Source organism: Staurois parvus, unplaced genomic scaffold, assembly GCF_062004578.1.
Source record: "Staurois parvus isolate SC_StPar_1 unplaced genomic scaffold, SC_StPar_1.0 ptg000572l, whole genome shotgun sequence".
Taxonomy (NCBI): Eukaryota; Metazoa; Chordata; class Amphibia; order Anura; family Ranidae; genus Staurois; species Staurois parvus.
The window spans coordinates 3,603,947-3,630,652 of NW_028318368.1; the positions used below are offsets into that span (position 1 = coordinate 3,603,947).

A 26,706-nucleotide genomic window follows, 5' to 3' on the forward strand; every position below is an offset into this window, starting at 1 on the left:
ACTCAGCTTTCCAAAATTGTGGTTATCACAGTTCATTCATGATTTAGCAAGGGGGAGGGGGTTCTTTATAAAAATACTTATTCACATAGGGCCAGGGAGGTTTAGACAGCTTTTTTTCCCTTAATAAATGAAATCATTTAACAACTGCATTTTGTATTTACTCAGAATGTCTTTGTGTAATATTAAAATTATTTTGATTATCTGAATCATTTAAATGTGACAAATTTGCAAAAAAATAAAACATCAGGAAGGGGGCAAATACTTTTTCACTTTTTTTGCACTCCCACAGAATAAGCATCCAAACATGCAAAGGTTTATCTGAACCTGCGCTTGGACTAAACTGAGAACCTATACCTAATTAGGAATTCATAGTGAACACAGGGCCACTTAGCACCTTAAAAAAAATTACTACTATAGTCAATTGCCTTGTATAGCCACACGTTGTTTTAATATGGTTCTTAATATTAGATATGGTAAATTACATTTATTCTGTGTCGAATATTTGATTGCATATTTCACTGATTTGGCTAACTTTCAGATTCTGTTACTTACAGACAGCTATAAATTTGAGAATATGAGTATATATGGTACAGCTGCCTTATGCAAGTACATTTTCACACCCAGAAAGTCTCAGATTCTGTAAATTGTGGAGAGAATTCATTAAACCAGATAGATGTGCTTCTGACAGCCAAGATGTGTTTTTTCACAGGACTACTACTGCCATCTATTGATCACAGGCAGCAATCAGTTCTTGTAGCATCTAAATGCACATTTATTTTTCTCTCTTTTGCAGATCAGTATCTTTATGACCCACCTGTCTAATTATGGAAATGACCGCCTTGGATTGTACACGTTTGTTAATCTTGCTAACTTTGTACAAACTTGGACCAATTTAAAACTGCAAACTTTACCACCACTACAACTAGCTCATACATATTTTGAACTCTTCCCTGAGCAAAAGGATCCTCTCTGGCAGGTATATTTTTTGACTACTTATAAGGAAATAATATATTATTTTTACATTAGCATAAAAATGTCTGTTTCCAAAAAGGAGCATGCATAAGCTAAATGAACTTTATGTTATACAGATATTTATTTCATGCACATTCACTGTCCTCCAATCATCAGAGTACGGTACATATATTACCATTAGCTAGACTCATTTTTATCTGCTGCTGCAAAATCTTTGATTACTCTGAAAACCTTGGCAGACTCCTACAATAAAGATAAGAGGTTATGATTGATTAAAGGAACTATAATACAAATCGATTGATTTTTATTAAACTGTGCATTACAGCAATTACCAAACAACTGTACTCAGAAAACAAAATGGAATACAATGTTATATTTATTATTAATGCAGCAAATCCAAGATATTGATCAGTCTGTGAGATGATTCTTTATAAGCAGGAGCACTATACACACACACACACAGCAGATATAGCTTTTTTCCTCACGTTATGCAAATTACAGTTGTGCGGGCAGGTCTAAATATCTGCCTACAATCATACAATTCCTGAATCCTGAATGCCAGGTTTCCTAACATATGTGATACCCTGCATATTACACAAATCTACATGGTAATATTCAGGAAAAATGTATTGTCAGTTTTCCTGATTTAATAATTCATATATACACTAAAAACTATATACAGTATCTCCCAGAAGTGAGTACACCCCTCACATTTTTGTAAATATTTTATTCTATCTTTTCATGTGGCAGCACTTCTGGCAGATACTGTATGAAGCTAGTCACATTAGTGTCTCATCATACAAAGGCACATTGTAATGACACTCCAGTTGGCCCAAGACTAAAAGGTATGAGTAACTGAAGACACAGTAGCTGTAACACACAGTAACTGTAATGCGCACAGTGCAGGGGTCAGAAATGCATAACACAGAGATTGCAGGTATCAGGAATGTATACCATAGAGAGTGCAGGGCTCAAAGTGCATAAGGCAGAGAATGGAGTACATAACGCACTGATCAGAAGTGTATAACACACAGTGTCCCTGCATTCTGTGTTTTGCCTTCCTGACCGCTGCACACTGTGTGCAGTAGCACACAGTGTGCAGGGGTCAGGAAGGCAAAACACAGAATGCAGGGACAAGGAGTTCCTAACAGAGATACTGCAATGGTCAGGAGTATGTAACTCACAGAGTGCAGGGCTCAGAGGTGTATAACATACAGAATGAAGGGGCCAATAGTGCATTATGCAGAGATTGCAGGAGCCAGGAGTGCAGGGGGTGCAGTTACTCGGAGTGCTTAACACACAGGGCCATGAGTTCAAAATGCACAGAGAGCAGGGGTCAGAGGCATAGCACACAGAATATAGGGGAATGTAACGTGTAATACAAAGAATGCAGGGCTCAGGAAGGTGTAATGCACAGAATGCAGGAGTCAGGAAAGCATAACACAGAGAGTGCAGGACTCAGGAATAGATATTGCAGACAGTGCATGGCTCAGAATGCTTAATCTATGGCTCAAAAGTGTGTAATGCAGAGAGTGCAGGGCTCAGGAGTGCACAAGGCACAGAATGCCAAGGCAAAGAGTGCATAATACAGAGTGCTGGACTCAGGTATGTCCAATGCACACAGTGTAGGGTTTAGGAGTGTGTAACATAGGAAGTTCAGGTCCTAAGAGCACATAATGCACAAATAGTAGGAGTGCGTAACACGTAGATTTCAGGGGTCAGGAGTGTTTAACACATATAATACAGGGCTCAGGAGTGTGTAACGCACAGAATTCATGAGTTGGGAGTTTGTAATATGAAGAATGCATGGGTTAGGAGTGCATAGAGCATAGACCACTGTACAGAATTCAACCAAATATTACCCATCCGCCTCGTACAAATATTCTCTAATCTCATATCACCCACAGTACAGTAATCCACCAGCAGCCCTAATCCCCCCAGTACAGATCTCCCCCCATGCTTCCTAATCCTTACTTCCCAGCCCAGGCCCTCAGTACAGATTCACACTAGCCTAAGCCCTCAGCACACACTCCCCATTCAATACAGATCTCCCCCTCCTACTCACCAGGAGGGGGAGATCTGCAGAGTATATTATTTAGTCCGTATGAAAGTTAAAAAAAAACATAAAAACTAAGTTATATACACTCACCAGCTACTTTATTAGGTATACCTTGCTACTACCAGGTTGAGCCCCCTTTTGCCTTCAGAACTGCCTTAATTCTTCATGGCATAGATTCAACAAGGTGTCAACAATGTGTTGGAAACATTCCTCAGAGATTTTGGTCCATATTGATATAAGTTACTGTTGCCTTTCTATCATCTCTAACCAGTCTGTCCATTCTCCTCTGACCTCTGACATCAACAAGGCATGTTCGAACACACACAAGTGCTCCTCGCTGGCCATTTTTTTTCCTCTTTTTTCGATCATACTCTGTAAACCCTAGAGATGGTTTTCCGTGAAAATCCCAGTAAGTCAGCAGTTTTTGAAATATTCAGACCAGCCTGTCTGGCACCAACAACCATGCTACATTCAAAGTCACTTAAATGTCCTTTTCTTCCCCTTTCTGATGCTCGGTTTGAACTTCAGCAAGTCATCTTCATCACGTCTAGAAGATATCTAAATGCATTGAGTTGCTGCCATGTGATTGGCTGTTCAGCAATTTGTGCTACCAAGTAATTGCACAGGTGTACCTAATAAATTGGCCAGTGAGTGTATATTTGAAAATTGATCAGTTCTGATGCACTGATGTTTCTTGAGGCCCTAAAATGCCAGCTCAATACAAATACCCTCCCCCTACCCAAATGACCCCTTTTCAAAAAGTAGACTGTCCAGGGTATTTAGTAAGAGGCATGGTGAGTTTTTTAAGTTGTAATTGTTTGTCACAATTTTGGGAAAATTAAGAAATTATATAAAGTGTGTTTTTTCACAAATTTTACATACTGTCACCAGTGCAATACAGTGTCTGACTGGTGTAGTGGTGATCAAGGATACTGACTGGTGACAGTATGCTAAAAAATATGCTTTCTTTCAATTTGTTAATTATAATATTATAATTTTTTTCTTTTTTTTACCTTTTTTTTGTTTTTTAACATTTTTTTTACAAACTTTCATCAGAGTAGTTCAGTGTCACCATAGTGACACTGAGGGAGGGGTCAGGGATTTTTTTTTGTTATTGCTTATAGAAGTGATTGTCACTGTCTAAGCAATAGTTTTAGCTATCATGAATGGGTTAATATTCATGAACAGCTTGCTTATGGTTGTGATCTGTGATTGGCTACAGCTAATCACAATAGTGCAGGTAGCCAGGTGCCGTGTGATTGCAGTGGGCCAATCACAGATCACAACCGTAAGCAACCTGTTTACAAATGGAAATCCATTCATGAAAGTTTTACATTTTTATACCCGATTACCAGTAATTGTGATCCGCAGTGTCCAGTGTGCACAGCGGTCACAAGAGTGGCACACTACACGCTCCTAACCCAGAACACACTGGATAATGTACATGTAAATGATCCAGCCTGCTCGTGATGCCCTGCCATAGTATATGTACAGTGACCAAGTGGCAATGGTTAAAGCTTACATTTCACTTAAATATATAATTCTGTTTTTCATTACAGAAAAACTCATATACAATAGAATGTTCACTCCAACTACAAAACTGTACTTTTACTTTTGTTTTAACAGAATCCATGTGATGATAGAAGGCACAGAGACATCTGGTCTAGAGATAAAACCTGTGATCGTCTACCAAAATTTCTTGTGGTAGGACCTCAGAAGACGGGTGGGTAACTTACAAATCAAAACTTCAGTAATCTGACACCAATTTGTTAATTCATCAGTTATAAGTTCACCTTTTGACAAAAAATAGTAAATTAACTTTTTTTGCAGGTAAATGTGCATTTATTATTTTTTGTTGCAGGAGCCTGTAAAGCATTGCACCAGTGATCAGCAGATCGCTGGTCCCAATCAGGTCTCCTGCAGACCTGTCAGTATATCTGCTTGCCCGTACATCCTGTATGGACAAGCAGATACATTGACAGGAAAAATCAATGAACTACCACGGTGCTCCACAGTTCACTGAGAACTACAAGCTGATATCTGCAAAGGAGGTTGATATTTGTAGTTCATTAATTCACAGAACTCTGTGAGTGAATGGCATGGCAGTGTGGGCGGATGCCCTGCATGGCCATACTTTTTTTAAAAAGTGACAGGTTGTATGGGGAACTTTTCCCCATACTACTGACATGGGGCGGGGGGGGGGGGGGATAGGGCAGCGGCTGCAGCATTGGGAACGTGTTGCATGTTCCACCCTAAAAGTGGGTGGAACATGTACCATGTGTCCAATGGTAAACTTATCCTTTAAGCTGTACTTTCTGGAAATTTCTTATATATCTGGGGCACTTTATTAAAATCTGCACTTGAGTCTTTGGGTTTACACACCTATCATAGTCATTATGACAGCATCTTCCCTCTTGAAATAACATTATGACCTAGGAAATAAAATAATGTCTTCTCTATTATACCCCTCCTTCTCAATGGAGAACGAGGGGTATAATAGAAAAGAGGATATTGTTAGCAATACAGCACATGTTGTGCCCATGTTGCTAACAGAAACCAGTGTTCTAAAAACAAATTGAAAAACTTAACGTGAGCAAAACACCAGGACCAGATAGCTTACACCCAAGAGTCCACAATGAACCTAGCTAGACCATTATTTGTAGGTAAACTATTAGAGGGAACGATAAGGGACCACATCCTGGAATTATCTGATGAAAATAGTATCATTAGTAGTAACCAGCATGGATTTATGAAGGATTACTCTTGCTAGACCAACCTTTCTGTGAGAAAATGAGCTGTATCCTGGATAGCGGAAAGCCTGTGGATTTAGTGTATCTAGAGTTTGCCAAAGCATTTGGAGGGTACAGCATAAACACTTAAATCATAAATACTTAATTTACAAATTGAGGTCTTTTGGCATTGACGATAGTGTATGCACCTGGATAGAAAACTGGTTACAAGAGCATGTCCTGAGGGTGGTGATAAATCGTGTTCAAACAGAATGGTCTGGTGTTGTGAGCGGGGTGCCCCAAGGTTCTGTCCTGGGGCCAATTCTGTTTAACTTGTTCATAAACAATATAGAGGTTGGTATAAATAGTTCAACCTCATCGTTTGCTGACAATGCAAAGCTAAGCAGGGTAATAATCTCACAACAGGATACAGAAACTTTACAAGAAGACCTTGATAAAATAGAGGAGGGCAATTATATGGCAAATGAGGTTCAATGTAGAAAAATGTAAAATAATATACTTGAGGCTAAAAATATGAATGAAAGTTACACGCTAGGGGGAGAACCACTGGGGGAATTTAGGATGGAAAAGGGATCTGGGAGTCATAGTACATGGGAGACACAGCAACAGCATGCAATGCAAAGCTGTAGCAAGCGAGGCCAGCAGACTCATAACATGAGTTAAAAGGGCTATTTGCTTAAGAGATAAAATCATAATTCTACCACTTTACAAAACTCTGGTTTGGCAACATCTTGAGCATGTCGTCCAGTTATAGTCACCAGTCCTCAGGAAAGATGAGCTGGAACTGGAGTGAGTCCAGGGGAAGGCAACAAAACTAATAAAGAGGCTGGAGGATCTCAATTATGAGGAATGGCTACACAAATTAAAAGTATTTTTCCTGGAGAATAGACGCTGAAGAGATATGGTTAAAGTATACAAATATCTAAATGGTGATTTTAGCATGTGGAGAAAACTATTCAATCCCAGGTCACCCAGGTAGACACATGGCAGTTCAGTGAAGTTGGATGAGAAAAGGTTTAACCTCAAACTGTGTAGGGTTTTTTTTACTGTTAGAGCAGTAAGGATGTGGAATACCCTTCCACAATCGGTGGCGTTAGCGGGAAGTGCCAAAAATGTATAACACTTTTAGATGGGCATCTTAGCTAACACAATATACAGGGATAAGGGAAGTGGTAGAGACATAAATGCATACACACAGCCACACCTACACAGGTGGATCTGGATGAAGTGATGTCTTTAATCACCCTTATCACTGTGTATAGTAAACCAAAAACATATTCAAGATAAAACAAATAAAAAATAAAGTCCACTGAAGCATATACCACTATGTGGCTGACATATATTGTTTGTGAATCAAACACAGACAAAAAAAGGGTGTTTCCGTGCAGTCTTCAAAAAACAACCCTGTGTTCTTGTGCAATTCTTCAGTGTTCCTCCAACACCAATACAGAGAACTCACCAGATGGATATGACTACCCACTACAGGTCAGTCCTAATACGCTTGTTATATTTATATGGCACCTTCCACCACGTCTTAGGATTAGATGTCCCACTTATCCTCCAGCCATATGCATCATACCACGTAAAAGAGGAAGTAAAGGCCTTAAAGTACTTTTATTAGGTAAAAGCAATGTAGTCTATTCCTATATCTAGTGATATCCCAGGTAAATATGCAAGTAAATTCAAACACTCAGCTGCCCACTCCAAAGAGTATTCAGTTCCAGAGTATATAGCATCACTTCCAGGTGTAGCATGCAGGATGATGACACTTCCTGGCCTACCCCATTCTCTGGCCATGAAGTGTCCTGTTCTCTGTATTGGTGGTGGAGGAGCACTGCATAATTGCATAAGAACACAGGGTTGTTTTTTGAAAACTGTATGAAAGCACCCTTTTTTTTTTCTGTGTTTGACTCATGAACAATTTATGTCAGCCACTTGGTGGTATATGATATAGTGAACTTTATTTATTTTATCATGAATATGTTTTTGGTTTATTATGCAGAGTGATTTATGATGTTTGGTTGTAGCACATAGTGCTGTAAAGATTTATTTTGATGATTTAGAGTGTAAGAGCGCTTTGATTGCAGCTGCTTTTGTGCAAATGAACATTCATCCTAGCGCAGGTGTAAAATATATCTTGATACTATTTATTCACCTTTACCAACTATGTAACAAAATACTGTAAGTAATATAGCATAAATGCCTGTTAATCAAGCCCAATTAATTAGAAAAAAATAAAGATTTAAGTAAAAGACAGCTTTTACACTGTTTAAATATTTCAACCTTTTGAAAAATGCCTAATTGGCAACACTATAAAAATATGACAATCCTTCAAACTACATGCATATTATGCAAATTGTAGTTATTAGAACTTGCAGTGACAAAGTTAAGATGTCCTGGTGATGAGATACCTGATACTGTGAAAACAAAAGTATCTCTGAAATATTTTAGGGTCTTTAAAAAAAAATCAAGTAGCAGATGTTGATTTTTTCTTTATTGTAATGCTATGTACCAGGGAGATACAAGCAATTAAAAATGTTATTCAAGGCCTTACTGCATTACCTGTTTCAAATTACATGCTGATTTTAATAATCAATGTATTTATTAATTAACAAACCATTCAGAAGTGAACTATTTTAATGAGAAGCAGAACATGTTTAAACATATCTACTAATACCTGTTACCCCTTTATCATATCTGTTAATCAAATTCATAGTTAACTTTAATTTAAAAGATAAATACCCTGCAGAGATATTCATAAACATAACGCACGCACGAATACATTACTTTTAGTAAATATCTCAAATTAATTTGATATGCTTAAATGAAAATATTTTCCTTTTGAAAATGGAAAAAATCTGAAAAAATCTTTTTTGAAGATAGCCCTTGACAGTAAGTGCGTCTGGTGGATGATGTTCTAGAGTATCTCTTTGCGCATGGTGATAATCCCCAAATGTCCATGGCAAAGCTAACATTTATATAGCCACAGATGAATGATGATCGTCCCAACTATACCTTTAAATATTTACAGAAGCTTCAGAGAGTGTATAGACACTCTTTTTGCTATTTTAGAAAAATCGATGCATTAATCTCCTGGGACACCAATGCTTTTATATTTTAGAGTGTTCTTAAATGCTTCTATATATTTTAATATTCTGAGGAATAAATCCAGACCACATTGAGTAAATATTCATCAAAACAGCATATTGTTACTGCATGCCTAACTACCAAGAATTACCATGGGGGTGTGTATGACACACTTGATACATTAAAATATTTGATTCCAGAATAGGATACTTTTTAGGAGTTAGTTTATTCCATTTTTTTATATGCTTTAAAACCTTAAAATAAATTTATGGTCACAGCATACTTTTTCATGCTATAACATCAGCATTGTAATAAGAATACAAACAATAGTTATAATTGGCAGTTCAATGTAAGCTTACTTGAAAATTTCCCTTTCATGTTGTGAGTGCTGCCAGCTTGCTTGCCTTTTTTCCACAACTTCCTGGATTCCCTGCATGCTTTGTCGCTTCTCCTCAGGTGTTTACATTTAAATTCTTAGGACTGTATATCCTATGGTACCTTGCTGCAATCAATGATTCCTGTACTGACTCCGCCTCCTGAAACGCCTGTCAGAACTCCTATAGTTCAGAAGGCAAGCTCTGTGAAATGTGTGACACAGAAGTGCCTATTCACAATGCATTGTAAATACATGTCATAGAATTCCAGAAAGTATGTGGATCTTCATAAAGTAAGTTTACAAACCTCACAATCACTCAGATTAATAGGAGGAAACTACAAAAGATTTAAACTCAATGTGAAAATTAATCTATGATTTTAACTTTTGGCCATGGACACAATTTAGGCCAGGTATGGGTCACTATCACATTATACTTTATTAATCCATACTACATACAATATGCCACTTTCTGATAGATGGCTTAAAAATGTTGAGTTCAATGATGTAGCACGATGGTCATGATATATTAGGATACTGACATAGCATCATCAACAAAGTAAAATAAATTAGCTGTGTAAAAAATATAACAGATTTGCCCACCTCAAGAAGAACATATCTTGAGTGTGACTGAAACCACTGGTTTATTCAACAGCCCTAAAAGTGCATCCCTCATTTTGTTAACCTTTTTTGGATTGGCTTCTACAGGCATCATTGATCTGTTTCAGTTACTGTTTATCTATTTAAAACAGTGCATGAATATATTACTTTACACAGCATGTTGGATTCTAAGCATTCTATTCTCATTCTTCTTTTCATAGGACTTTAACCAATAAAAAGGAAGGGCTTGTAGTAAAATTAAACTAAAAATAAGTATGATTCTAAATTCACAAGTGACAACTGAAGGTCTTTAGCCTATAGCAACTAAACACATTTATGCAGAAAAATATTACATTTCCAGTTATTATGCCTCATGAAACATTTTTGACCCTAAATAAGAACAATCTCTATTACTGTGTAACATCTTAGATATACTATAAAATAATGGACTGGAGTGCATGACATTCATTTGTAATCTATGTTGTGTGAACTGTTAAACCTGCAAGCATTTTTTTCTCACAGCATAAATACCCACCACTTAATTTTCTAAGTAATATCCTCTTGTTCAGTTTGTGTTGTTATACTACAAAAATGGGATGTTTGTCAGAAAGAAACAACTAAAAAAAACCTTAAAACCTTTATAGTTTTAGAAAAGTAATTAAAGACAATATCTCATATACACTATCACTTACCTGTAAGGGTCAACAGCTCGTGTTCATCTTTGAAATATTTCTGGTCTTTTGCCCATGTGGCAGGCTCTTACACCAGCATCTAGCACTTCAGGTGAAGACTATGGTTACTAGGCTTAATGTAAAGTCACGAGCCATCAAATACAAAAGCAGTTCAGTCCTTATTGTTAATGCCTGATTAATATATTCTGTCTGGTGATTATAGCAATGTTAGTATACAGTAGAGCACTGCATGAACACTTTTTTATCAGTTCATTTTCAGGACCAGCTTTAGGGAGATCTGCTCCCTTGTTTTAGTGCAAGAAGTACCAATACACAAAGGTTTAGTAAAATGCCAAGATTCTTCAATTAAAATTCTTCAATTAAGGGAATCATTTGTGAAAGAAAGCGAGACCAGGACAGGAGAAATTGTAAGGATGGTCAGCATGACTAAGGCGAGGAACAGGTCAGAAAAGGGTAAATAATGTTAGTTGAGTGTGAAAGAAGTATACCTGATCCTGATTGCCTGGTTTGTGTGAGGGGTGCTGGGTACTGGGATAGTTCAAACAAAGAAGAAGTTTTCCCACTGGCCCACCTTAGATTTGCGGTTTATTGTATGTCAAGGGTTGTGGGGAAGTATTATTTTGTTAAAAAACAAATAGATACAATTTGTCACAGCAGCTTGGTGGATCAGGGGGTCTTTGGGGAGTCAGTTAATATTTTTATTGTTACAAAACTGGTGGGGGCCTATCTAGGGTATGGTTGGTTATTGATGGTTCTCCCATGAGATAGATCCCTGAAGGAAAATGTAAGAACGTGTGAGTTTGTAATGTCTTCAATCCAGTTGGGGAGTGGCTGAGGGCACGGGTGACTCTAATTATTAAGTATGCCTTTACCACTTGCCTATAGGGCACTTATACCCCCTTCCTGCCCAGGCCAATTTTCAGCTTTCAGCACTGTCACACTTCTAATGACAATTGCGCGGTCATGCAACATTGTACTCATGAAATTTTTATAATTTGAGACAGATAGAGCTTTCTTTTGGTGGTATTTAATCACTTCTGGGTTTTTATTTTTTGTTAAATAAACCAAAAACAACTGAAATTTTTTTAAAAAATGTTTTTCTTAGTTTTTGTTAAAAAAAATTGTAAATAAGGGATTTTTCTCCTTCACTGATGTGTGCTAATGAGGTTGCAGTGATGGGCACTGATATGTTGCACTGATGGGCACTGATAGGTGGCACTGATAGGCACTAATGAGGAGGCACTGGTAGGTGGCACTGATGGGCATTGACAGGCTTGACTGATGGGCACTGAAAGGCAGTACTCATATATAGCACTGATAGGCGGCACTGATAGGTGGCACTGATAGGCAGCACTGACTGGCACTGATAGGCGGCAATGACTGGCACTGTCAGGTGGCACTGATAGGTGGCACTGACTGGCACTGATGGGCGGCACTGACTGACACTGATAAGTGGCTCTGACTGGCAATGATAGGTGGCACTGATTGGCATCACTGATAGGCAGCACTGACTGGCACTGATAGGTGGCACTGAAAGACAGCTCAGATGTGCACTGATATGCAGCATTGATGTACACTGGTAGGCACTGGCAGGTGGCATTTATGAACACTGACAGATGACACTGATGGGGCTACACTGATGATCAGTGTACATGTCCCCTCTGAGTAATGCAGATTACCGGCTCTCCTCACGAGCTGTCAGTGTGACAGCTCGTGAGGAGAGAAATGCCGATAACTGGCATTTCCTTATTTAAATGCGATCAGCTGTGATTGGACACAGCTGATCACATGACAGAGCCAACGTCATCGGCTCTTTCCGTTGATTGGTGATCCACTGTGCCCCAGGGGCTGCGCAAGCACAGTTAGAGTGGGAGGACATCATATGACGTCCTCCCAGAACGAGAGAACCGCCTTGCGCCCATCATTTCCTTATATAGCAGGTGGGAGGCGGTTAAGGACACCCAAAAACTCTCTCCTGGTTGCATTGTCAAAATTGTTTATTGTTACCACTTGCCCTCCAGAGGATTTTCCCCCTTTCCTGACCAGGCCATTTTTGCGATATGGCACTGTGTTACTTTAACTGACAATTGCGCGATCATGCAATGCTGTACATAAATTAAATTTATGTCATTTTTTCCCCACAAATAGAGCTTTCTTTGGTGGTATTTGATCACCTCTATTTTTTGTGCTATAAACAAAAAAAGACCAATAGTTTTGAAATAAAAAAAAAATGTGTCTTTTTGCTACAAAACATATCCAATAAAAAAATTTCAAAAAATCTAATTTGTTCATAAATGTCTTCAGAAATTTAGGTCAAAATATAATCTGCTACATGTCTTTGCTAAAAAAAAATCCTAATAAGTGTATATTAATTGGTTTACGTGAAAGTTATAGCATCTACAAATGGTGGCATATATACTGGAATTTATTTTTTTTATGCTAGTAATGGCTGTGATCAGTGACTTGTAGCCGAACTGCAGGACTGCGGCAGGTATTCTAACACTGGGTGGGAACTGACTCCCCCAGTAACACTAATACAGTGATCAGTGCTAATAAAAAGCACTAATACTGTACTAATGACACTAGGCAGGAAGGGATTAACATCTGGCAAAGGGTTAGCTGTGTGCTGTCTGTGTTTTAGTAGGGAGACATGCTGCTTTGTATCTCTCTGCTGTGCAGAGAGATACAAACCAGCATGTCCATGCTGACAAGAGAGAGATCTGTGTTGTTTACACATAGATCTCTCCCCTCTCAACCCTGCCGACGATCATTAAGTCCCAGCCAGGAATTGCTAGCCGGGATCCAGTGATTGACATCCCCAGCAGCCAATTTCTGCTATAGGGCGGAGGGCAATTGGTTAAAGCGGAGTTCCAGGTGAAAAAAAAAAAAAGTCAGCAGCTACAAAAACTGTAGCGCTGACTTTCAAAATACAGACACTTACCTGTCCCTCAGTCCAGCGGTGTCCTCACCACGGCAGGTTTCACTGGCAATCTTCTCTCACCGGCACCGGCATCTTCAGTTTGAGCACCCTGCTGTGACAGCTTGTGGCCTTACAGCTGGGTGCCCACTGCGCATGTGCAAGTATCGCTACACTTTGTGAATGGTCCATAGTCTTCTGGGACCTGTCACATGTCCCAGAAGACCATGGGGAGGGAAGGGGGAGGACAACTTCCTCTTCCAATCGCCTTAGGTGATCACACTGGACGTACGAATTTGACAGGTACCCGCTTCCCCCACCCCCCGTTCCCCAAAGGTGCAAATTCTTAACAGGGAGTGGGGTACACAGCCTTAAAGCAGAACTTCTCCTTTTGGGTGGAGCTCCGATTTAATATGATGTTATTTACAGGCTTACCTCGGTTTACGAACGCCTCGGATAACGTAATTTTCGGTTTACGAATGAAAATCCATTGAAAATAATGCCTCGGTTTACAAATTTTTTTTGCAATATGAAGCAAGTTTCCCCAGGATGCATTGCACCTGGGAGGTTTATAACACCAGCTCTGTGCCTTTAAAGTGCACCTTATAAAGAGTTTTGAACAGATAACACTTTTTTTTACTTTTTTCTGACCTCAGGAACGGATTAAGTGGTTTTCAATGCATTTACGAATTTTTTTCGCAAAACAAATTAAGTTTCCCCAGGATGAATTGTACCTGGGAGGTTTATAGCACTGGCCCCGTGCATGCTGAAGTCTGTGGGTAGCAGGTGGCGTCGAATGTGGAGGTGTTGGAGCAGTTTTTACATTGAGTTTTGGAGCCATTCTGGAAATTTTTAATCATGTCCCTGTACAGTATTTATACCTTTAAAGTGCACTTTATAAAGAGTTTTGAACAGGTAAAATACTTTTTTTTTACTTTTTACTGACCTCCGGAACAGATTAATTGGTTTTCAATGCATTCCTATGGGAAACCGTGTTTCGGTTTACAAATTTTTCGCAATACGAAACGTTCCGGAGAACGCATTAAATACGTAAACTGAGGTACACCTGTATTTCATTTGTAAATAAAATAGCTGCTATGACCATTTCAACCCATGTCATGCAGTCTATGTTATTATTTTAGGGTTGGTGGAAGGACCTAGGTTGATGAACCTTTTAGTTAAAAAAGAGGTTGGTAAAAATGTTGGTGGGCTATGGAATGAGAGAATGTAGAGCCACAAAGGTGAATCTAATCATATAGAATCTAATAACGATTTAGAAAACTAAAACTGACATGATTCCATTATTTTTATGTAACATAGAATTATCATTCTTAGTTTCAACATATTTTTTTTTCCTGAACTGTATTAAAAGTCTCTTTAAAAACCTACTTTCAGTTCTACTAGCAGTGGGGTTGTGAGAAATGATGCCCAACAATGGTGCAGGATGTCCTTGTATTGTGTTATTGTGTGTCTGTGTCTATTTTTTTTTTTTTGTAGCTTCCATCCTGTTCCACCAATCTAACTTACCTGGTTGCGCTTGTTCAAATATTAAAAGCACCTATAGCATGTGTGACAAGTTTTGATGGATTCATGTGGGTTACTATTGCAAGGCTTCCTTCCAAAATCAGTATGCCTTTAGTATGAATGACGTTTCCTGCTGATTAATTTATGTTCAAGGCTAGATGGTTGCTTGAAAGCTAACATCAGGGGTTATTGAAAGATTTTCTTCCGTTTCATCCTCCTATATTGTGGGCTGTAACTGTTTGAATGTATTTTCTTTACCTTCTATTTCAAGATTGTATGCAATGATGTAGTGATGAAGGAACTGAGCAATGTTTGAATCACTGAATGTTTTCTGATCAAATGAAAATATCCACAAACCCAGAAAATAGCACCAGAACCCCACTGAAGTCTATGGAAGCCTAATTTTGTAACTTTTTTCTGGCCTTTTCCCAGGCTAATTTGCGAGTCTTTGCTAAGAAAGCATGGGTAGCTGGGTATACAGTACATGTATCAATATAAAAATAATTTTTGAAAAATATCATTTAGAGATCTTGGTAAACCTGTAGGATGTAAAGCAGCAAAAGTGACATTTAAAAAACTTACCGCTACGTTCTGGGTTGGCTTTGTTCTGTTTATAAACAAAGTGGCTAGAGAATCTGTGCAACATCTATACCAAGCCCTTACCCAAGATTTTTTTAAGGGAGACACAAAAGAGCAAAAAAAATGAAAGGCATGGGGTCCCCCCCAAAATTATTGCAGATCTTTATCCTTAAGGCCCCCCTGGCAAAGCATCTAGTCCCCATGTTGATGGGAACAAGGTGTTCCTTTAAAATAAATGGGCCCCCAGATATCTGGCCCTCCCCCTATGTAAATCAAAAAAGGGTATCCCTGGTTACTAATTCTCCCAAAAAATAAAATGTCAAATCAATAATAACATTAATCATATCATCAATCATATCAGCAATGTTGATCCATTGTCAATCACAATGAACATTGATCCTCTTTTACCAATTCTTAATTACAAATGAAAACTCCCCAACTAGAAACTGAATGTCAATGAACCTGCTGGTGATCCCAGGTGATTAACCAAATATGATCAATTATGTCAGGCAGCACCCCTGCCTGTTTGATTACATTGTTATGGAGAGTCAGGGGGAGAGGATTTGCCATGACACATTTACTTCTATGATGCATTTATGATATTGCAGGACTTTTTTATATCTTGGGACGTAATTTTTTTCTTAAAATTAAAGGATTTTATCTTCTGTTTGTTTGCTTATTTACTATGTAACTTTTTTGCTAATGAGTAACCAGGGGTTGGATCCATCGTCCTTTACAATGAACAGCGTGCAGCCAAACCAAACACAACAGCCTGCCCAAAATGATCCTGTTGCCAATGGACACTTGATGTGAATTACAAGTAACCATCCAGCTACTGAATGTCAACAAGCTGGCCAGTGATGGTGACTGACGACATTAACCAAATTTGGTCAGGACTGAGGTTCAGATGGTGATAAATTTGGCAAGACAGCTAGAGTTCAGGTCTATCCCAAAGTTTATTCCTAGTTAATAGCAATAAAGGGCTGTTTTTTCTCTTTGTGATATGCAGTAGAAGACTTTGCCTTTGGGTCTTTAGTGCAGTGTTCTTGATAGCATGGATGGTTTTGTTGCTTTAACATTTCTTTTTCTAGTGCCAATGTCAACACCATTTCTATTTTCTCTGGGAAAGAGCATATGCGCTAGTATGTAGTGTCTGTTTTGTATGTGGTATCTAATTGCTTGACTGCATATGATGGCTCCCAGGGGTAGGAGTGAAAGCTGGTAATGTGTGCATAATTTGGCAACCTTTATGGCTACTGTGGAGTCCAGAAAGATTTCAGACATAGTTGGATGAGGGAAGTTTTCTTCTCTCTTTGTCTTGCATTTATTGTGTTCCTGATTGTTGATATAACACACAAATATTGCCTGCTTTGACCTGTTTGTATTGCCTGTTTACAAATGAAACTGTTGCCTGATTATTTTGTACTTTGCTTTGGATTTCAGTCAGCTCATCCATTGTTACCAGTGGGAATTGGGCTGCCCAGGCTGTCATGTAGTGACACCCTAACCATCTTGCATTTGTCCCTGGAGAAGCACTTTTTAGACTCAGGGGAGCACAAGCTTTCTATTAGGTTATCAGAAGGTCTACACAAAACTTCTGATATCATCTATTTTATTTCATTACAAAAAATTAAATTTATTAAATATTGCCAATTCAGAAAATAGCTGAAATAAGAAAATTAATTTTATTTATCAGGCATTATTCACTGAAAATAATTGAGATCATTCTCAGAATACTGGGATGTTTATGGGCCACATCCACTCACTGCTTTAGTGTATATATACCTGTTTTACTAAGAACGAATAATTATCTGTCTCCATAAGATGTTATGTCTTTTCAGACCTTCCTAACAAATCATTAACAGCATTCTATAAATAGAATGGATGATGGTAATTTATCATGCTGTGACCCTTCAGATTTGTAACTGGATAACGCAATTAACAAGTTAATATCTGTATCAATTTCTACCTTCTTATTAGCAAACTTTACATCTCTGAAATAAAGAAAGCTGGAATTTTAAGTAGCCAAACTTCACCTAAACAATTTTGGCTGCATGAAATATTCTGAAGGATATTTTGACATCTGAGTTATGCTGTAAGGATGTGGTTTTGGATAAAGGTTGAAAATGGCTGCCAATTTTAAATGTCAGGGCTGTGACACTGACCTTTTTTTGGATGCAGAGAAAGGTTGACTAATCCACCTTTATTCAGTAGACTTTTTTTTTTTTATTTGTTATACAGTACTTATTCGATACAAAAGCTTAACTGCAGCTCAATTACATTGGAGTCTGCATGTATTAGTTCTTTATATATATAAAATAAATCTAATAAAAAAAAATATGAATCAACATAAAATAGTTTTTACATAAAGCATGTTATTAGTAGACAGCAGAATATCCATTGGTCACATTTTAGACTTATGAATGTTTAGTATTGATTGCAATAGAAAAACATCTGGGAAGATTTCAGACCCTATGACTAATCTGCTTAACCTGATCACCTTTTGCATCTACTTTACAAAAAAAGTGTCCCTTCTCATAAAAGTTACCAGCCTGGCAAACAAGGCATGTGGGTTTTTATTTCATAGCATGATAAATGGGAGTAAGCTCTGCTTAAATCAGTTCCTTTACCTACCTGCCATGTACAGGTCCTTCAAGAGAGAGGAAAAAGTTTTGTCACTCTATAGTGACTGGTGCCAAGTGCAGGGATTCAGAGGGGTTTACATATGAGATATTCACTAAGTACATGTTAAAAAAAAAAACTTTATTACCAAAAAAGATTAAATAATCCATAAAAGTCCTCCAAGTTTTTGCTGATCTGTGCTAGGTCTCCCTTAGGTCAGAGGTAAGGAAATAAAACACTTATTATTATTATTTCAGATATAGCACCATCAATTTACGCAGTGCTTTACATTAATATTGTACATTCACATTAGTCCCTGCCCTCAAGGAGCTGACAATCTAAGGTCCCTAACTGACATTCATACATACTAGGGCCAATTTAGACAGGATCCAATTAAGTTACCGGCATGCCTTTGTGTGTGAGGAAACCGGAGTACCCAGAGGAAATCCACGCAGGCACAGGGAGTACATGCAAACTCCAGGCAGGTAAAGTTGTGATTGCTATTCAAATCAACAACCCAAGTGCTGCTAGGCAGAAGTGCTAAACACTTAGTCACCTTGCAGCTCTCAGACCAGAATTAATTATTTAATGAGTTTGAATTTCACCATCCAGTTTCTACATTACTTAGGTATTTTATAATGTAACAATGTTCACTTGATCCTAAAAGGCATATGGCATGGTTATAAGCATGGCAACAGCACACACATTTTTGACCCTCTTGTTGTGTACAAATTAGCCCATAACATATTCCTTCTATGCTGAGCTGATATCTTTTAGAGAGTGGGTGATACTCTTTTTTTTAAATTTTGTTTAAAAAAATCTAAAACTGCTCCGATCTAAAATTACCTGCAGAACATCACATTGAAGAGGTGCAAATCAGGCAATTTGCTGGCAAAGAGAATATTAATAGCTTTCTAATTTCTAGTTATGTCAATTCACTGTCTACATTTTCTTTTCTGTAGGCACAACTGCACTTTACCTATTTCTACTAATGCATCCCTACATCATTAGTAACTTTCCTAATCCAAAGACCTTTGAGGAAGTGCAATTTTTTAATGGAAACAACTATCACAAGGGGATTGACTGGTAAGATGAATTAAATAGAAATGAAGATATTGCACACCTACTTGATTCTTTAGATGTCTCAACATGCCTTTCTAAATAACAGATACTGTATACAGAACTGGAGAACTAGATACTAGAGACACTTAAAATAGTATGACTATCATAAAGGAAATCTGTTATTCAGCTAAAATACAAAAATCAAAATTCAGTGGATTTCTCCAACTGCTTCATGGTATACTTGTTTTGGGATCAATATGTCACTCACAAGTACATCACTACCACAGAACTAGTAGAGGTACATTGGCCACTAGTAAGAAGCACACTGAAGTTAGTGCTAAAGAAAAAAAAAGTTGTAAAAAAATACTAAAGTGAATTTCCTATTAATGCAGCATGTGCCCCCCCTCCCCTCCCTAGGACTATACCAGGCCATGTGCCCTTAACATGGGTGTACCTTGCTAGGATGCCCCCCCTAGCAATGCATGTTATTATCATTTTGATGAGGACAAGGGCCCTTACATACCACCCTAGCCTGGTGATTGTGGGGGTCTGCTGGCAGGGGACTTGTCAGAATCTGGAAGCCCCTTTACAGTAAATAGCCCCAAGATAGCAGGCTCCATGAATGAGTAGGAGTACATAGTACCTTTACACATTTACAAAAACAATTTAACCACTTCACTTCTCACACCTGTTCACCCCCTATGGGAGCAAGTTTTACATTTCTGCTATGGACCTGCTTATTTGGCAATACGTGTGTCATTCCTTAAGTTAACAAAGTAATATCTTTTCATGATATTTCTTGCAACAATATTTTTTTCTCACAATCCCTAGACAATACAACACAACAAAACTAAACAAAATACACTTTTTTCACCAGTGTTAGTTTAAAAATAAACAGTGTTACTGCACAGAAAAAGTGTGTTTTCTCTGTAATTTGTCCTGTTTAAAATGACATTAAAATTATGATTCTGGTAAACAGCAATGCAAAGTTATTTACAAATTAAATAAAGTGTTTGTTTTTTTTTAAATTCACACTTTGTTAAATGGGAAATGTGTAAATATATGTTAAATGTGTAAAAATATTACCTAACAAAAATTAAAAAATTGAACGTTTACCCGTACATTACACAACTTTGCAGTTGCAGGCATCATCTTGGTATCGTTTTGTTCAACTGGCGGTTGGCTTTCTTGCAAAAACAATCCTAGTGGCTTATTAGCCATCTCCCGTGGCCATCCCTTTCTCTCCCATCCCACTGGGAGAACCAAGGGTGAAGCCAGCAGTTCTACGACTGACCACAGAACTGATCGGGACCTGGAGTGGCCCCAATCATCTCTATGGCCTGGGAAACTGCAACCAAAGAATATTTCAGGACTCCCAATTTCGTTGGATGTGGCCAGTGGCTTGAAAAAAACATTGGATCATACCAATCTTGGTATGGTCCAAAGCTTCTAAGATCAGGGGAGAGATCTAGGGTCTAATAGACTCCAGGTCTCTCAGTAAAGAGTAGTTTACATAAAACGATAAAATAATTTAACAGGACAGTGTAAATATCAAAATAATAAAGTACAGTTTTAAAAATTAAAGCACCCCCATCCCCCTGTGCTTGCACACAAAGGAGAAAGCAATATTCAGTACATAAAAAGTGATTGCACCACACATGTGAGGTATCACCATGAATGTTAGATTGAGAGCAATACTTTTAGCACCAGGCCTCCTGTGTAAATCTAAAGTCATAAACTGTAAAGGCTTTTAAAACTTTGTCTATGGATAATAAAATGAAAAAATGTGTGCAATTTAAAGCTTGACATGTTTGGCATCTATGTACTTGTTACTTGGCGTAACATTATCTTTTATATGTTACCAAACAAAATGGGTATTATATTTTCTTTTTGTGCATTAAAACTAATTCAAGTGTTTTTTTCCAAAAAAATGCGTTTGAAAAACCGCTGCGCAAATACTAATTGACATAAAAAATTGCAACATCCACCATTTTATTTTATAGAGCCTCTGATTAAAATATATATATAATGCTTGGGGGTTTTAAGTAATTTTCTAGCAAAAAAAATTTGCATGTAACCAAAAAGGTAAACAAAATAGGCCCGGTCTTGAAGTGGTTAATAGTTAACAAAATAAAAACAGACTAAAAAAAAAAAATCAGCAGGAAAATAATAGTTGAAGAGGGAAGGAGAATAAGGAGGTAATTAGAATTGATTAGAGTAAACTAAGGGTTGATAATAGGTTAAGCAGAGTAACATTTTATTAAAAAAAATTGTGAATTGTCAGGTTGCTTTAACTAACATCATTTGCAGATCTAAGTTATTCCCTTTGATCTAAAGGTGAACGAACAGAATAATACAAACGTAACAATATATTTACTTTGTATCTTTGTATATTCACATCTGAACAAGTGTTAGGCCCCTTTAAGACAAGACAAACTCAATTCAAATCAGCCGGGGATCCACTGACAGGCTGACCTGATAGGAGCCGCTTTGCGAAAGGGGCCTTATTTATAAACATTTATTCAGGGCAGCTATTTGACAGCTACAGCTGCCAACACCTTCTCTGTGTATGCAGTAATTCGGGCTTTGATTATTCAAAGTTGACATTTGCTGTATACTGAGAGGAGGGTCTCAAAGGCAAGGCAGAGAGACTGGATGTGCTACACATGTCCAATGTCCAATGATTACGTTTTTATGGGCGTGTTTCCATGCCCAAAGTCTGCAACTAGTTAAACAGTAGAAACACACTCACAGTTTTTGTCCTTTAATTAAAAACATTTAAAAAGTCCCACAATGTAAATCCACCATCCGTTATGTGGTCCAGAACATGACGGCCACTGCCACATCAGATCCCATCACTTCTCTCATGCCAAATGACATCTCTGGCTTCCTGCCTTCAGTGACATATGCTACTGAATTCGGAGGACCTCATACTATTTTTTCTTCCCCATTAAAATCTGAAAGGCCTGGAATACATTTTGGGGGTGACCCATACTGCCTATGCCCTTTTTTTATATTCAATCATGAATCCCCGGGTGACAGATAATTGAGCTAGGTGGGGATGAGTCACTGGTTGTTAGAATGCTGGCAGGGCCCTTACAACCAGGAGCTCTGAGCAAGAGGGGTTCACATTAAGCTGTGATAGTAAACTGCTGCTATGTGTTTCAGTTCCCACTGCAGATGGAAGTTCATTGAACCAAAAAGTTAAAAAACATTGTACGTAGTGCAACATATATTATCAACAAAGAACTTCAAACAACAACTTTGTAAGAAAAAAAGTTTACCATTCAACAGCAAAGTATAAAGAGGACCAGTGTTGGACTGGGTCATCTGGGTCCCACCAGAAGAAGTGAGGATCCACCTTCAAACGGTGCATGCAGTGATATGTGGCTTATTGTGAGGGGTATAGTTAAATAGGCAGATTTAAGAGCTTCTGTTTTCTCTAAGTTGTTATATAAAAAAAAATAGGGCAAGTTTGGGAAAATTATAGCTTAAAAACAAATAAAACCATACTTGCACATAACTAGTTACATGGAACACTAAAAGAAAAAAAAACACCACTGATTAGTATATGACATCAATAAATATATTTGGTAAGGCCATTTACCTAGGGCCACACTGTGCCTGTGTACCAGGAGCCGTGTTAGTGCAAGCTCAGCAGTTCAGTCATTTGAATGGGCATGATGCCTACAGAAAATCCAGGGAAAAGGTTCCTGTACCTTTTCCAAATATTGCAGCTGCAGGAAGACTGCACATTGCTGTGTGATTTGCAGCATGGGAAACCTTGCTGGGAATGGCACCCCCACAGATCTGCTAAACAGCAGCATGTTTTTACTGCGAGTGCGGGAAGGCATGTGATTTATAAGCCTTCCCGCACCTGCTCAGATGTGAACCTAGCCTTAGATGTACTTAACAAAATATTTTAAAAAATTCTCCCAGGTGTCATCTACTGTAGTAAAAATCATGCTGGTATTTTTTTCTTTCCTATGGATTATGACATGACAGTTGAAATGTTTTTATTATATCTACATCAACACATATCTATCTTCAGTAAAGCAACAAAAAATGGTTGGGTATGCATTTGCACAGGCGATATAATGCCTCTGAACAGGGGCATTGCTAGGATTGTAAAAAACTTTAAGCAACCTTGGGCAAATTAAAGAGAAAAATGTTGTGATGCATTTGGCAGGCTGTAGTAAACTAAGACCAAATGCACTAAACTGTGGACTTACCTTAAAAAGGCATGGGTAAATAGCACCTAAGCCTAGTCACTGTATGCAGTGTAAACATACAGTATGAGGTTTATTTACTAAAGCTGGAGAGGGCAAAATCAGGCTCACTTCTGCATAGAAATTTCAAAGCTGAAGTTAGAAGCTGATTGGTTTCTATGCAGAAGTGAGCTTTATTTTGCACTCTCCAGCTTTAGTAAATAAATCCCTATGTGCCTCACAGACATACAGTCAGGTCCATAAATATTGGGACATCGACACAATTCTAACATTTTTGACTCTATACACCACCACAATGGATCTGAAATGAAACAAACAAGATGTGCTTTAACTGCAGACTGTCAGCTTTAATTTGAGGGTATTTACATCCAAATCAGGTGAACGGTGTAGGAATTACAACCGTTTGCATATGTGCCTCCCACTTGTTAAGGGACCAAAAGTAATGGGACAATTGGCTTCTCAGCTGTTCCATGGCCAGGTGTGTGTTATTCCCTCATTATCCCAATTACAATGAGCAGATAAAAGGTCCAGAGTTCATTTCAAGTGTGCTATTTGCATTTGGAATCTGTTGCTGTCAACTCTCAAGATGAGATCTAAAGAGCTGTCACTATCAGTGAAGCAAGACATCATTAGGCTGAAAAAACAAAACAAACCCATCAGAGAGATAGCAAAAACATTAGGCGTGGCCAAAACAACTGTTTGGAACATTCTTAAAAAGAAGGAACGCACCGGTGAGCTCAGCAACACCAAAAGACCCGGAAGACCACGGAAAACAACTGTGGTGGATGACCGAAGAATTCTTTCCCTGGTGAAGAAAACACCCTTCACAACAGTTGGCCAGATCAAGAACACTCTCCAGGAGGTAGGTGTATGTGTGTCAAAGTCAAGAGAGGACTTCACCAGAGTGAATACAGAGGGTTCACCACAAGATGTAAACCATTGGTGAGCCTCAAAAACAGGGAGGCCAGATTAGAGTTTGCCAAACGACATCTAAAAAAGCCTTCACAGTTCTGGAACAACATCCGGTGAACAGATGAGACCAAGATCAACTTGTACCAGAGTGATGGGAAGAGAAGAGTATGGAGAAGGAAAGGAACTGCTCATGATCATAAGCATACCACCTCATCAGTGAAGCATGGTGGTGGTAGTGTCATGGCGTGGGCATGTATGGCTGCCAATGGAACTGGTTCTCTTGTATTTATTGATTATGTGACTGCTGACAAAAGCAGCAGGATGAATTCTGAAGTGTTTCGGGCAATATTATCTGCTCATATTCAGCCAAATGCTTCAGAACTCATTGGACGCCGCTTCACAGTGCAAATGGACAATGACCCAAAGCATACTGCAAAAGCAACCAAAGAGTTTTTTAAGGGAAAGAAGTGGAATGTTATGTAATGGCCAAGTCAATCACCTGACCTGAATCCGATTAAACATGCATTTCACTTGCTGAAGACAAAACTGAAGGGAAAATGCCCCAAGAACAAGCAGGAACTGAAGACAGTTGCAGTAGAGGCCTGGCAGAGCATCACCAGGGATGAAACCCAGCGTCTGGTGATGTTTATACGTTCCAGACTTCAGGCTGTAATTGACTGCAAAGGATTTGCAACCAAGTATTAAAAAGTGAAAGTTTGATTTATGATTATTATTCTGTCCCATTACTTTTGGTCCATTAACCAGTGGGAGGCACATATGCAAACTGTTGTAATTCCTACACCGTTCACCTGATTTGGATGTAAATACCCTCAAATTAAAGCTGACAGTCTGCAGTTAAAGCACATCTTGTTCGTTTCATTTTAAATTCATTGTGGTGGTGTATAGAGCCAAAAATGTTAGAATTGTGTCGATGTCCCAATATTTATGGACTTGGCTGTACATTGGACAAATTATAATTAAAAGAATAAAAACTCCATTATGTAGGATTTTCCTCATACAAAATATATGCATTTTGTCCAAAGAAGTTGGGGAGTGGGGACTACTTAAAACCAGCAATTGCTGAAGTAATGAACACTTACGAGAGTTAAGAGTAGGGATGGACGTACGGGCAAAGTTTGGTACTCTAGATAATTGACAAACCCACAAACAATGCACCTAACCCTACTAAAATCTTTGTGAGATGGCTTTTTCTGGCTTTATTTATGACTAATTTCCAAGCTATTGTTAAAAAACAAAAAGAGTAATGGGTATCTGGGCACTTGGAGATAGACTTTTAACACAGTTTAAAGGAAAACACTAAAAACACATAAATACTTTATATAACATACTTAGGGGATGCCTTCAAGCTGTATGTGAAGTAACAGAGTAGTATGAATTCATTCATTAAAAGTGACTGACAATGTCTGGGGATCTGTCATTTAGTTTCAATTACATCATCCAGGAAGGCTGAGCAGTTTATCTACCAAAGCCAGGTGAAAATCTGTCATCTACAGTGGGAGTATCTGTGGGGCAGCAACATTGGGTAATGGGTTATCCTTTTGGTATGGAAACTTTGTTGTGAGGCATGGATACATTTTTGGGTGGTGGAAAAACTTTTAATGACAATGATCTACTTACTGGACGAATGATGTTGGGTTTACATCAAGGGACAATTTTTTAATGAAACTTTTTCATTGTGTGGGGGTATTTCTTTGACTTTTTGGGGGGATGAGTAACAAGAGGCATTAATGTACCTCTAACTCATTTCACTGGGAGGGAAGATATCTAGAGTAACTATGGGAATCTGCGGCCTTCTTTTTCTACAGAGGGCTTCCAAATTCTGATAAGATCCCCAGCAGACCTCCACATCTTCATTGGGACCAGATGTGGGGATGGTGTTCTTGTCCTTTCAATATGGTGACAAGGTGCCTGATGGGGGAAGAGTTATCACCCCCCCCACATGACACCTGACATGGTCTGGTTTAAGAGGGGAGTACTCCTCGCCTGCCCTTTGCTACCAAGGCAGGCTGCATTCCTGGATAAGTGTCTGGTTTGAATATTAGGGGTAGTTCACAATATTCTGTACTACCCCCTAAAAAATCCCCAAAAATGGTATAGGGAGTCCCGTTTTAAAAGCTTGGGTGGCCTCCTTCTTAAACCATACCAAGCCTCATGCCTTCGACATTGGAAGTATATCTCACAAGAGATGGATCAACATAGCCTCATCCCTTGAAAGGCATCTTGTCCCAATATTTAGAATAAAAATGCCTCATCCTCACATCTGGCTGTGGGAGTTTGCAGGAGGGTTTTATTGGAATCTGTAAACTC

At 38.4% G+C, this 26,706-nt stretch overlaps 1 protein-coding gene across 2 annotated transcripts in view; it reads left to right on the forward strand.

Annotated features, from left to right (window-relative positions):
- The window catches only part of LOC149450532 (N-heparan sulfate sulfotransferase 4-like), a 429,028-nt gene that overhangs the window by 363,867 nt on the left and 38,455 nt on the right, over nt 1–26,706 (forward strand). For both annotated transcript variants that reach the window (XR_016315239.1, XM_089691790.1), the window contains exons 7-9: nt 794–976; nt 4,658–4,754; nt 19,138–19,261. Coding sequence is in view for 1 of the 2 variants with exons in the window: in XM_089691790.1 (XP_089547916.1) it covers nt 794–976; nt 4,658–4,754; nt 19,138–19,261 (404 nt within the window). In the remaining variant the exon portion in view is untranslated. The remainder of the gene's footprint in view (nt 1–793; nt 977–4,657; nt 4,755–19,137; nt 19,262–26,706) is intronic.